Source organism: Mya arenaria, chromosome 8, assembly GCF_026914265.1.
Source record: "Mya arenaria isolate MELC-2E11 chromosome 8, ASM2691426v1".
NCBI lineage: Eukaryota > Metazoa > Mollusca > Bivalvia > Myida > Myidae > Mya > Mya arenaria.
Window position 1 is genome coordinate 51245900 of NC_069129.1, and position 13178 is coordinate 51259077.

The 13178-nt window shown below is 34.3% G+C and overlaps 1 protein-coding gene and 1 long non-coding RNA gene across 2 annotated transcripts; both read left to right on the forward strand.

Moving 5' to 3' along the window:
* Positions 1–4885: 4885 nt before the first annotated feature.
* On the forward strand, positions 4886–5948 carry LOC128242522 (uncharacterized). The gene is made up of 3 exons (XR_008262628.1): positions 4886–4997; positions 5237–5364; positions 5546–5948. It is a non-coding gene; the product is annotated as an uncharacterized LOC128242522 (long non-coding RNA).
* Positions 5949–9477: 3529 nt separating this feature from the next.
* LOC128244719 (uncharacterized) lies at positions 9478–12565 on the forward strand. The gene is made up of 2 exons (XM_052962771.1): positions 9478–9869; positions 11336–12565. The coding sequence occupies exons 1-2, from the start codon at positions 9657–9659 to the stop codon at positions 11750–11752; spliced, it is 630 nt and encodes a 209-aa protein (XP_052818731.1). The 5' UTR covers positions 9478–9656; the 3' UTR covers positions 11753–12565.
* Positions 12566–13178: the final 613 nt, after the last annotated feature.

Here is a 13178-nt window from a genome sequence, read left to right on the forward strand (position 1 = left end):
ACATTCTGACTCGCTGCTGACTGACAATTCCTGGGCCAGTGAAGAAAGTGAAACACCAGTCTCTGAAAAGCCTGTGAGATTAAGCTTGAATGGACTCAGTCCCTTTGTCGAAAGCATTTCTCTGGATGACTCTCAGCCAGAGGTGAAATATATTGTGAAGGATGTGGTTAAGGGATTCATGAACACAACTGATGATCAAAGCATTGTCATAGAGCATGAGAATGAATCTATACACACGGATAATGACGATGAAGTAAACCATGTGAAAGTAAGTGAGGATAAGCATGATGGCGATCTAGTTGAAGGCTCTGATCACGAGAAGTCGTTTAATTTAAGCCTGTTGTCAAATAGTGACATTGAAAATGACCAGAAAGAGGATGAGGACAAATTCTGGTCCGAACAAAATCGAGCTCTTGACACTCAAAATAAAATTGGGGATACAAAAGGGAAAATACTTGAACAACTTGGCTTGCTATCTTGTGCTACAGTGAACTGTTCCCTTAATGAACTAGATATTCAGTCACCAACAAAGAATGCTCCTGTGGAAATTGCATCTCAAGCTGACTATAAGCCTAGCTCAGATTTGTTATTACTTATTAAAATGAATGGCTTTGTGCATGAACAAAATGATGGAGTAGAAGGAAAGTGTGTCGGCAGTCGGTCAAGCGAGTTTGATCCCTGTGTGTCACCGGAATTGCATTGTAATGAGACTTCAATGAGCTCTAATCTATGGCCTCTAAAGGAAAATGTTACGTGGTCAGCCACTCTAGATAAATCACTACTGCTGAACTCAGAACATGATAGTGAGATGAAAGATGAAAATGATGTGGCCTTCCGAAAGTTGGGAAGACGTAGAAATCTGAAAAGACCGACGCGACTTCAGTTTGATGAAGATTTGAGCAAAGACAAAGATATCTATGTTCCCAGTCCTAAACTGCCAAAGACACCTTTGGCCGAGAGCCGTTTTGAATTCTCATCAGTGACACTTACCAGAAAAACTGACAGTGATGAAATTGAACTAAGCGAATGTGAAGATCGTGCAACACATGAATATGGTGCTTCTTCTGACATTGAAAATGAATGCCATAAAACACCTGGTCATGACAGTATACTTTGTACCGATTATGACACTGATTTTCTGAATGAGGCACTGAGTGATGGAAGTATTGATATGGACATGGACATTTTTTCCGACAACAACTTGCTAGATGTTTCTCTTCTTGAAGGGCCATTGCCTGTCGACACTGAGCTCTTGCCATGGAACAGTACCGATCACGAAACCAATCAGATCCGGTCATTTAATCTTGGTACCCTGCCCAAAACCAATCAGACCCGCCCCTTGAGTCTTCACAGCGAGCCGAAAGTCCATCATACGAGTTCCTTCAGTTTAGGTAGCCAGCCCGAAACAAACCAAACCAATCAGGATGTGACCTCGACTCTGGATTACAAGCCTAAAACTGAGCTTGGATGTTGGAACCAGATTAGTAAATCATGTGACCACTCTGCGCCTTGGAGCTATGTTGAAATTCAGCAGCCAATGGATCTAAGCAGAAATCATAACCACTCTCAATTCCAACATGATGCCTGTGAATGCAATATTTTACCACAACCAGTACCCTCTATAGAGGACTATAGCCGGAACAGCCAGCCACAAGTTTCTGTTCTAGATACATCCTCTGTGTTGAAGGAATTTGGAATTGGCACTGATTTCTATGGATATCAACCTAGCCATGATTCTACCCATTATGCCTCAAAATACTACAACCCAGCTTTCTTCAATTCCCCAGCAGGGCATAAGTACTTTGCCAAACACCTAGCAAAGCGCGAGGAAATGCAACATGCTTGCAGATACATGGGTGGGACTGTTGCTGTGAATAAACCAGTCAATGTGGCAGTTGAGGTGAATGCTCCTGTCGTGCAATCAATTGCTAGTGCTGAAGTGCCAACTTCTGTTTTGAGTCATCATACCATTAGTGATGGTTTTAGGACTGACCATAAAAATGACAATCTAAAGGCCACTGATGTTATATCACAAATGGAATCCAATGTAAGACAAAGACTTGTCGATAAGAGACGATGTGAGGTAAGAGAAGAGACGGATCATCTTCCAGAGGTTCTCAAGGATGTTCACCCATACGTGATATCGGGATCACTGTCCAGCACTTATCTTATGGCGATCGCGAAAAAAACGGACCTCATCAATGAAATGTTCAACGACCCTCTTGACTCGAATGGTGAGATACGGGGCTGGATCGTGGAGAACTGCAACATAACCTCCCCGTCCGTGTTCGCTACCGATCTCCTGTTCCGTCTGTTCACTCTCGGCGAACTACACCAGCATAGCCTTACCTTCCTTGGACACTCAAAGCGATACAGAGCGATCAAACAGTGTGTGTTCAAGCAGTTTTCGCTGAACTCTAACTCTTGGCGTAAATGTGTGATCAGGATGAAGTCAGCAATTAACAGTCTGTTCAAGTATCGCGTCCCCCAGGTGCAGGAGTTTCTGATGTTGCATTCCGGACATTATTAAGTGCTAAAGAACATTAACACTGCGAGCACAACTGCAAATGGACGAGTGCTAAAACGCTAAAGAACGTGCTTCAAACTAACATTGAGTGGTGCTATTGTCTGTCGAAATATTTTGAATTTTTTTAATTACACTTCATCTGAAGATCTACTGTTCATTTCTTTCTGTAATTTAAGTACTTAAAGACATATCATTTGATATGCACACACATACAAATATTTTTTCGCTTATTTAATACATTTCGGCAACCCTTTGTTCTCTCCCACCTCAGATAAGTAGATCCAATCATTTAACCATGCTAGAAATACTTATCTTGCCCACGGGCGAAGATAAAATGCCCGTATTGAGCTCCTTTTTAATGGCCACCACATTGTAATTATCTCCCTTGTTTAAGACTGTCGTCTGTAGCATTATGGAAGCTTTGTCTTGTGGCAATATTCAGATCACAAATTAACTATTTCTCGCTTCTCGTCACCATAAAACAGTTTTCACGTACCTTTCAAGAAATAATGCTTCACTCTCCTTAGAACTATTTGAAGAGCGATTTGACAATAAACATAATTTAAATCACTGCGCGTATATCCATGACAACCACGAATTATCGCATACGCAATTTTTTTCACTAGGCACAAAAGAGTTCCAGCAAAAATACATTTTTTACTTAATTGTGTTTAACTGAGGTGGGAGAAAAAGCACCTACCATTACCGGCCGTGTAAGATAGGTTCATCCCGACCCTCGAGCAGGGTGTTTTGCCGAATCTCGTTAAACCTCGTTTCCGCAAAACACCCTACGCTCGGGTCGGAATGAACCTATCTTACACTCTCGGCCATGGAAGATACTTATAATTTCTTTTATAAAGAGTGTTATCTAGGCTCAATAGATTTTATGTTTGTTGATAAAGTTAACATATTTTTTATATAAAATTGTTTTAATAGTGTACTTTCTATTATTATAAGCATTATAAATATTTATTATTTTTTATTGTCATTCGAAGATTTATTTATAAGATTTGAAATGAATGTTTTGTATATACATGGATAATGCATATGTTTAAATTTATACTTATAATGTCCACCTGCTTAAATATTGTGTATTTGATCTCATTCAAAATTTTGATCTCAGAATGAGTTGATCGCATGAATATTTATCTCGTTAGGACTATTGATCCCTCAATTTATTGCTTCCATTATTAATACCCTTATGAATACTGATTTTCATGTGGAATATAGAATTCATTAGGACAATTTATCTCTTTTGTTAAAGTTTTTTTCACAGTTTTTCTTTAAATGTTTTCAAGAAAACAGCAACATTACAACGGTCAATTGTGTAAGCTTAATTAATGAAGACTTATAATGTCAGCGTATTAAAACATTTTGGACGTTAACCTATATTCTGATGTGATGCATAACAATCCATTAATTCAATTTAAAATGTTATGCAAATGAAGTAAACATATACATGTACAGGGTATTTCATGAAAAAAAGTTGTTGCACTTTAATCATCACCTAAAATGTATAAAATTAGTACTAAAATTCCCCCCAAATTCATGATATAGGCTTACGAAGACAAACAAGGATATTGTTTTCAAAGCTCAAATTATTATCGCACACGAAAGCAAACGACCGAAACATCATGGAAATGAAACAAAATTGGTCAAATGTTTTCGTACGTGCGTACAGCTAATGTAGAATTTTCAATCCAAAAATAGAATTGTGGAGTCCGTATAGAGTTTTCAAAATGTTGTTATTTTTTCGTTTTTTTTGGCGATTTCCCTTCAACTCTAGCACTAACTATGTTATCAAAGAGTACAAGAAATGTACCAATTACATGTATTTATTAGGTTTATAGTAGCATTTTTGGCTGGGAGCTTTATACAAGAATATTTATTAATAGTTAGGAATAGAATTATTTTCATGTTTATGTAAATATTGTTTGGGCGATGGGTAGTTTAATGTTATTGCTGTTTGAGCTTGTTTATATATTTTAAGTTATTCAAATGTAATAATTTAATATATATAAAATATATTTTTTTTACTTTTAATTATATGTATCTCCGTGTATATACATCCCATACCAGAGCATAATGAACATCACCATTATAAACATGGTTTTCCATTATAATAAACAGAGCGACTCTGCCTCCCGCCTGTCAGCTCGATTGACAAACAGCCAATCGTGTTAAACCTAGTAAATATGCTCCATTGACTTCAGCCAATGAGAACGCTTGTTTTATTCAATCGAGGCACGTGTTTGCACCATTGACTTTGTGTACATGTCATTGATGTAATAAAATTGTAAGGGATTAATATTTACACTTGCCGATGTTTGTATATGTCAATTAGTGCCAATTAGGATTTATACTTAATGACAATAGCGGTTTAAATGATGTGCACTGATGACAAATGAACTTAATTGGGTGTGATTATCGCGAAGTTAGCGAGAAGGGCAAGTGCGAATCACAGTTCCAGGTTTGTTTTTTTTATATTTCAGAAATGCTTCCATTATTATTTTTTCTTCGAACGGTTCACATCAATATTCTATATACGAGATATTTTGGATTCTGTTGAATAGTAATCATGCTTTCTACGTGGCTTCTGCGGGATTCCCCAGGCCTGAAACGTAAAGCTGACAGTGTTGAAAGTGATGACATGATCGACAGTTCAAATAAGAAATCATTCAAAAAGTCAAATTATCAAAATAATTTCAGTTGGTACAACGAAGATGCAGATAAAAATTGGCACTGCGAAGTTTGTAGAGGTGCTAAGTTGGACAACGCCTACGCCCGTGGACATGACCAACCAGCAAAAACAACCAATCATCAGAGACATGGCTTGTGTAAGTATTTATTAAAACAATAGAAGCATTGCTTAGTCCGCAGATAAATCAATTCAAAGTGGTATTAATTTTAAGGTGTCTGGCTTAATATATTTTAAAACATGTTGTAATATATGCCCAAATTATTTTAAATGACAGCTGAAAATGATGAGATACTGTGAAATATTTTGTGTATTTTCAGCAAATCAGCACAAGGCCGCCTTGGAAAAGACAGTTCTGAGTTCCCAGGAACCCATGAAGAAAATTGTACTGGCCAAACTGTCCAAGGATGACGAGCTCGGGGTCAAGCTCCTTAAGACTGCCTACCACCTGGCCAAGCGGGAGCTCCCCAAGGTGGAATTTCAGTACCACCTCCAGCTTGCCGGGGCCATAGGTGCTGATCTCGGCTGACCTTGAGACCTACATTGTGTAGACTGATCAAGTGTATAGTGCTTCTTGTTTTGAGAACTAGGATGTGATGATATATTGACTACTTTTTTGTTTTTTACAATTGATGTCATGTTGTTTGATTTCAGCTAGTTTTGTTTGTATTTATTAGCTTATTTTATTTATTTATCATGTATTTAAATTCAGATATATATTTATGTGTGCATGATATGTTTGCATGTAATAAAATGTTTGAAACTTGACTTTTTTTTAAAGATATATACAACAAATTAATTCCAACTAAAAACCAGCATGACTATTTTAAAACAATTTAAACACCTATTTAATTGCATAGAAAAGTTGTCCAGGGCACACCAGAACCCACCATTTGACAACAAAAATCTCAAAATTTTCCGACCTGCAACAGGGGGAAACCCCCTCCCGCACCCTCCCCCGTTCACACTTCTCCCTAAAATTTCTGTCTAGAATGAGCCCTGATAATGAAATAATGTCGTTTAACCAGTGTGCTGTCTTCTTTAATATAATATTGGAATGTATTTACACTGAAAGTCATTTACTTAGCGCAGATTCCTAAATAAATAAATAAATAAATCTATACATGTACATACTCAATTCACATGTCCCCCGGAACAAAAGTTATTCTATATTTTGATTTATTATGCTACAGAATGTTGCAATTAAATACTGGAAACACGTATTATCATATTTGTTATTCATCAATATCTAGATTTATAACCGAGAAGCTTCATATAGATTATTAAAATTTATCATATATTGCTTGTTAAAAAGGTATGACGCCTTTATAATACTGTAATAATCATAGAATCCGCCTATTTATAATACAAATTTAATTGTGATGAATTTCATTATTTGTTTGAATGCCATTTGTAGAAACATTATAACTAAATATATATAATATTACATTGAAGATCACCCAAAGCTTCAACAAGTTGGAATAATTTATGAATTGTAATAATAACAAAACTCTTAAAACACCCTCTCTTTTGTAAAACAATTTAAAATCATTTCAAATAACTCAGTCTCGTGAACATTCACGAACGTTCTTCTGTATAAACATAGGTAAGGTTTCTTTATGTGGTTGTACTGTATTTGTATACATTTGTTGATGTGTCGCTGATTGTTTCGAATTCTTCCGGATATTACACATCTGCAATGCAGGAGGCGCGACAAATGTACCAGTCTATAACAATTGATTTCAGTGATAAACTTGTTAATATATCTATACTCGTATATTTCGAATAAAAATAATTCAACGTTTTTTACAATGAATAAGCGAGTACTTTATGCATGTCAGACAGAAACATGCACCATTCCATTTAGAGTGTCGTTGTCTTATTTTTTTCTGAAATTGTAACTAATACCATATTTTGTCTGTATTTACCGAAATACAAGAGTACACTCTGTATAGAAAGACACCCTTTGAAATATGTTGTCGTCCATTGTTTTTAAACTTTATCCAGTTTTGACACTAAGTAAAGACTTGCTACATGTCTGATATCCTTACCATTCTCAATGTTTGATATCCAATTTTTGTATATGTTCTAGAGTGAAGGAACATGATTCCTGTGACAAATCTATCCCTTTCTTATAAAGTCAATTGTCAATCTTTTTAGATGTTTATCATTCGAGTGTATTTGGTGTACAACAGTATCTATCCACCAACAAATGTAATGACACTATTTTGCGCTACATTTCCTGCAAACTCTCCAATAGTGTTCACGTTTAAAAAACATTTACTGTGTTCAACCATCAAGCATAAGGAACGGCCGAAACAATGGTGCTTTCATAATCTTTGATAATTCTTCGGTCTCACTGCAGTCAACACATATTATTCAACCATTTCTTTATCTTTCCGGAAACAGGATTTTTAAGTTGATGGGGACGTCAATTCGGGACGCCATCTTTTGACTTGAGCTCCTCCCTCATATTCGAAAAGTTTTTGGTTTAAATGTTTGCAGGTGGGTCGGGTGAATTTTAGCTATTTTGGATCCGAAAAGCGCCTTTTACGCGTATTTTATTGCTACATGTGTATTTTCTCTTTTACATTGAAAAAGTAAACATGTTGATCCGCTTGTGTTTCCCGTCGTCTTAACATGGTTTTAGTATCCTGCTGGCAAACTAAGCCCTACTGGTATCAAAATAAATTTATTCTTAATTGTCTGAAACAATGCTTGATATTAGTTATTTTTATGATGTTTACGAGGTTAAGAGTACAAATGTTAAATGTTACCACGTGCAATAAAGCTAAAACAAAGGTTAACTGTTTTATGTACGATTGCGTTATCTTTAATATCTTATGGTTGCTACAATTGAACAAATCGTGGCATCAATTGAATATGTCTCGAAAATCACTCCATTAAAGGAGCTCTTTATATAGTTTAGAAAACACATTAAATCAATAGATGCAATCGTATTGAATTTAAGCGTTGTTCAATTGTCCATGTATTTAATAATGTCATGGTTTACAATTAAGCTAAGTTAATACAATACTTTTTTTTCATTAATGGTATAAGAACTTTCTTCAAATCGGTTACAGAACAGAACATTAATTTTGACTTTATTCTTAACACAATCTCATTAAAATCATATCGTGACGTTCACTTCTTTTCATTACGTTATGTACACATAGCGTAACGTCGTGAAGCGTGTATTGGGGATCTGATTTTAATGAGATTGGTCTTAACAGCACATGGCCACACACACTACAGAAATATGAAATACACACACAAATTAAATAAATGCATGCATATTAGTTACATTTTAACGCGTTTTCATGGTTTTAAATGTTTTTATTTATTTATTTATGTTTGAATACGTAAAAACGTCAACCAAGCTACCCATATATTTAGCATGTACAATGACTGATTATTAAAATTTAATTAGTCTCAAAATAATGCGTTCCCTTAGAAAAAATAAGTAAGTTTTCTCTTCAAATGATTTGGAGAGCCCTCGTATTCAGTTAATAAGGGCATCTAATGAGTTGTTGCAAAACAACACAATGATGACAACAAATGTTTAAAGAAACTTCTAGTTGATTTGAAGAACTCGATTTATTTAGATAGGTTTATTAATATTTGAAGAGATCTCTAATTAATAAAGTTAAGATATTGTTTAATATTTCAGTTTACATAGATTTGGAGTTCAATACTTTTTAAACATTTAAACCTCAAATCTGTCTTGATTTAAACATGTTTGAAATACAGCAATGCTACATTATAAATGAGAAAACCTATAAATCAACAAAGTTAAGTGAGAGCACATGTTGAATTATGTATTAAATGAAATGTATTTACACTCTGTGCACTATTAAAACATGACGTATGTAAAATGAAAAATCGTAATAAAGTTAAATGAAGCGTAAATATCATAAACGTCAGCATTATCTGTTAATCTAGAAAACAGGATTTCTAGGAAAACGTTCCTTTATGCATTACTCAATCAATAAACGTAATAACGTTTAATTAAACGTAAGTATTTACAAACGTCAGTATCAACGTATCTGTTTATCTAGCAAACAGGATTTCTAGGAATACATTTCTTTATGCATTACTCAATCAATAAACGTAATAATGTTTAATTAAACGTAAGTATTTACAAACGTCAGTATCAACGTATATGTTTATCTAGCAAACAGGATTTCTAGGAATACATTTCTATATGGATTACTCAATCAATAAACGTAATAACGTTTAATTAAACGTAAATATTTACAAACGTCAGTTTTAACGTATCTGTTTATCTAGCAAACAGGATTTCTTTGAAAATATTTTGTAGCAAAATAGGTGTATATATTGAGTGGTTTTATGCATTTAAGCCAATACATCGTTGTGTCTCTTTTTCGTCCTTAATATTAATTACGAATTTAGAACTGCAGGATTGCGAAGATGCGTTACTTAAAATTAATTTTATGTGCGATATGCGTGCATGTTAGTTTGTGTGTACCAGCACCGGACATTACTGACTCTACATACCAAGTTTTGTCATCAAAGATTGACACCATCAATTTAGAATTGGCTCTATTAAGGAACGAACAAGTTCAAACTAAGCAAGAGCTTATTGAGGCAAAAACGGAGATTAGAAGAATTCAAGAAAATCAGGTACATATGAATTTTGTGTTTAAGGTGAAAATTTTCGTTTTAATTCATATTAAATAATGTTCTTGTATATCTATATACTAACTAGTGATATCCTGCTAATGATTTGTATTATCTGTGTATCCTTCTTTATTCATATTTTGACAAATTAGGCATCATTAACATTACAATAAAACAAATTTCGAAAGACATTTAATTTGAGAAGAAACACTCGACTGTCATATAAAATTATAAAATCACATCCGATGGATTAATCAACTGATGTTTGCTTGCACCCACGTACTAGACAACAGTGTGCTGTTGGAATTGACGTTGCAAAATACTTTCGACATACAATCCTTATACTTTTTTGCATCAATGCGCCCCCCTTTAAACAATGTTTCCAATTTCCGAAACGACCCTTTCTTTTTTTGACCCATTTGTTTTGAAATTCTAACGGAACGCATTTTTGTATTTCCTTTAGATATATCGTTTCTGGAATTTTTCGCACGGGAAATATGCGTTAACACAATGTTTTATAGAGTTCAATTACTTTAGTTTGTTGACAGACAAAATGACAACGGTAAAAATTGTGAAAATGATATTGATACACAGCCTTACAAAGCGAATACCTTAATATATTAACATGCTTTCACAGAGGTTTATATGTAGTGATTCAAGGAAGACCGATTCATTATAAGTGAACTATCATTGTGTAAAATGAAACACATTTAGACAAAATATGTATATTTAAATTATTATTTTGATTGATATTTCTTATCACCCATTATAAGTTCTAATTTGAGGAAATTATCACTTAGACAGATAAAGCCATTGATCATACAAAGGAACAAAAATAATGTTTATCCAACAAGGACATGGTGTGTGAGTGTGAGAATAAAATAAGCGTAAATTAAAACTTTTGCACATTAACATTTTTTTTTCTGGTATACTTTACAGCACTGATATATCCAATTACATGTGCACACGCACGCACGCGCGCGAACGTGCACGCACACACACACACGCACACGCACACATACACACACAATAGCAAGACTTAAAGATAATTACTGATATTTTCCCTATCTGAAAGAGTTTGTTTCAATAAGCGTGATTTCTATAATCAATCAATAGCATTCTTGAACAATATAATGGGAATATGCATATAATGCACAAACACAAACAAGACAACATGTAATGTACGTTCAGTGACATCAAACAAGAAATATCATCAATTATACAGCAAGAACTCGTTTTCAAGAGGTATCAATCTGTAAAGCTATACACTACCCATCACTTCTCAACATATACACATATATTATCTTACTTTTTTAAGTGCATTTGTTTGTTGCTTGAATTTTTTTTCTAGCATATACGTATTCGGATGTTAATAGGGTTTGATAAGTTTCTTTCTTTCTACGTCTGAAAAGTTACAGTCAAATAAATAATTAAATTAATCATTTAATGTATTAAAACAATATTTACAGACAGACAGATACGTGATTCTACTGAGAGAGGATGTGACCCTTCTGAAATCAAAGTTGGTCAACGTCAACGCCGCACTAGAACAACGAATGACGAGTTTGAAAGAAACTGTCTCAGGAATCAACACTTCACTAGAGGAAAAATGCCAGTCTGGGGAGTTTGGACCTCACCACATTAACCCACGTCCGTCTTACCCTGTGACCTTGACCATCAACTTTCAGCCAGCCTTCAAGAGCAAGCCGGCTATCGTTTATGGACTGAAGGTCTTGGACTCTGCCCATAATGCAAATGTCCGTGTTAGCGGGTCAATTACGGAGATGACCAATGCGTATTTTAAATTTACGATCTCGGAATGGGCCAATACTGTTATGTATGGCGCCAAATTTTCGTGGATGGCATGTCCGAAAACAAACACATAACTTGATGATTGTGATGTACACTCATCCATTTATTATGCCTTTTAACAACGTTTGTAATACATGTACTCAATTATGGAATCATTCTAAATAATACTGGTTTTTCTTATAACAGACATTTTATTTGAATTATTTGATGCCTCCCTTATGCTTGTTTAAAGCGTGTGAATTTTTATAATCTAATGTTTTTTTTTTAAAGGTTGCAGCTTATGAATATGTGTTTACATTCAAACTAAGTGATATGACGAAAACCAGCATTCAGTGTATCTGACATCAACATAAGGTATATAAGCGAGAAAAGCTTACAGAAATGTTGTGATTGATAATGAAATACAGGTCGATATAGCTCAAATTTTTATTTGGGTTGTATTATCACATACTTTGTGACCAGGAAAATCTTGGTAAAATACCATATTAATAAACATTTCTCTTTCAAAATGATGCAAATTCTTTATAAAAATAACAATAAAAATCGCTTGATGTTTTATCTACTGTAGTATTGGACTTTAAGGCATTAAGGCACATGCTTACCTTAACCTAAGTTTAGATTATATGTAAAACTGAACGAATTGGTGTCGGATGACTGATATTGTTTACAAGTCCCACTTGTATTTATAGAAATATTTCATATGAGACGCCAACTATTTGTCTTTTAAACGTGTAACTGTAACATTTTGATTCTACAAACATATTCAAAACTGTAGTGGAGGCAATGATGCTATTCCTAACTTACATAATGTTTCCGATGTGAAATTTCACAAGATTGCTCATTTGAATTGTACACTACCTTTATTCTAAATAAAATACTCAACATATACAATTAAATTCCATACTAACCTGAGTGCGAAAAGGACAAACTACTAACAGAAGACGCCAATGGCGCAACGCCCGATTTCTTTTTTCGACAATGCAATTTTGCAAACCTAAGATGCGAGTTTTGTTGACCGAAATCAGCTTGCAATCTAATGGTTTTTGCGTCACCTTATATGACCCTCTATTCTAGTCTTGTTACGAGCCAGGCGTAACGAGAAAAACAAAGCCAGCAACAAACTTTACAAAATTTATTATGTTAAAGTTAGAATGTTGAAATACAATTTAAAAATCTGTTTTACACTTCCAAATAGCTTAAACAATTACAATCCTGGTTTATGTCCTTTTTCCAATTTTGAAGTCCAAAAAGCTGAATATATTTGAGCACTTATAATTTAAATAGTCCACACAGTAAACTCCCCAAAGAATAATCCAAATGTAAATCTGTATTTTAAAATTTATTAATGTCACTAAAGATAACCAAAGATCCCCCTCTAACTGTGCTATACCTTATAAATATATAGTCAAAGATCTTTCTAGAATAATCTTCTTCTAGAATATACTTGATAAGTTTGTTCCATTCCAGAAGTTTCCATACTATTCTATAACTTTCTTAAAG

Coding starts and splice junctions, on each gene's coding strand:
- LOC128244719 (XM_052962771.1), top strand. CDS start 9,657: ATGCGTTACTTAAAATTAATTTTATGTGCGATATGCGTGCATGTTAGT. Junction 9,870..11,335: donor GAAGAATTCAAGAAAATCAG/GTACATATGAAT, acceptor CAATATTTACAG/ACAGACAGATACGTGATTCT.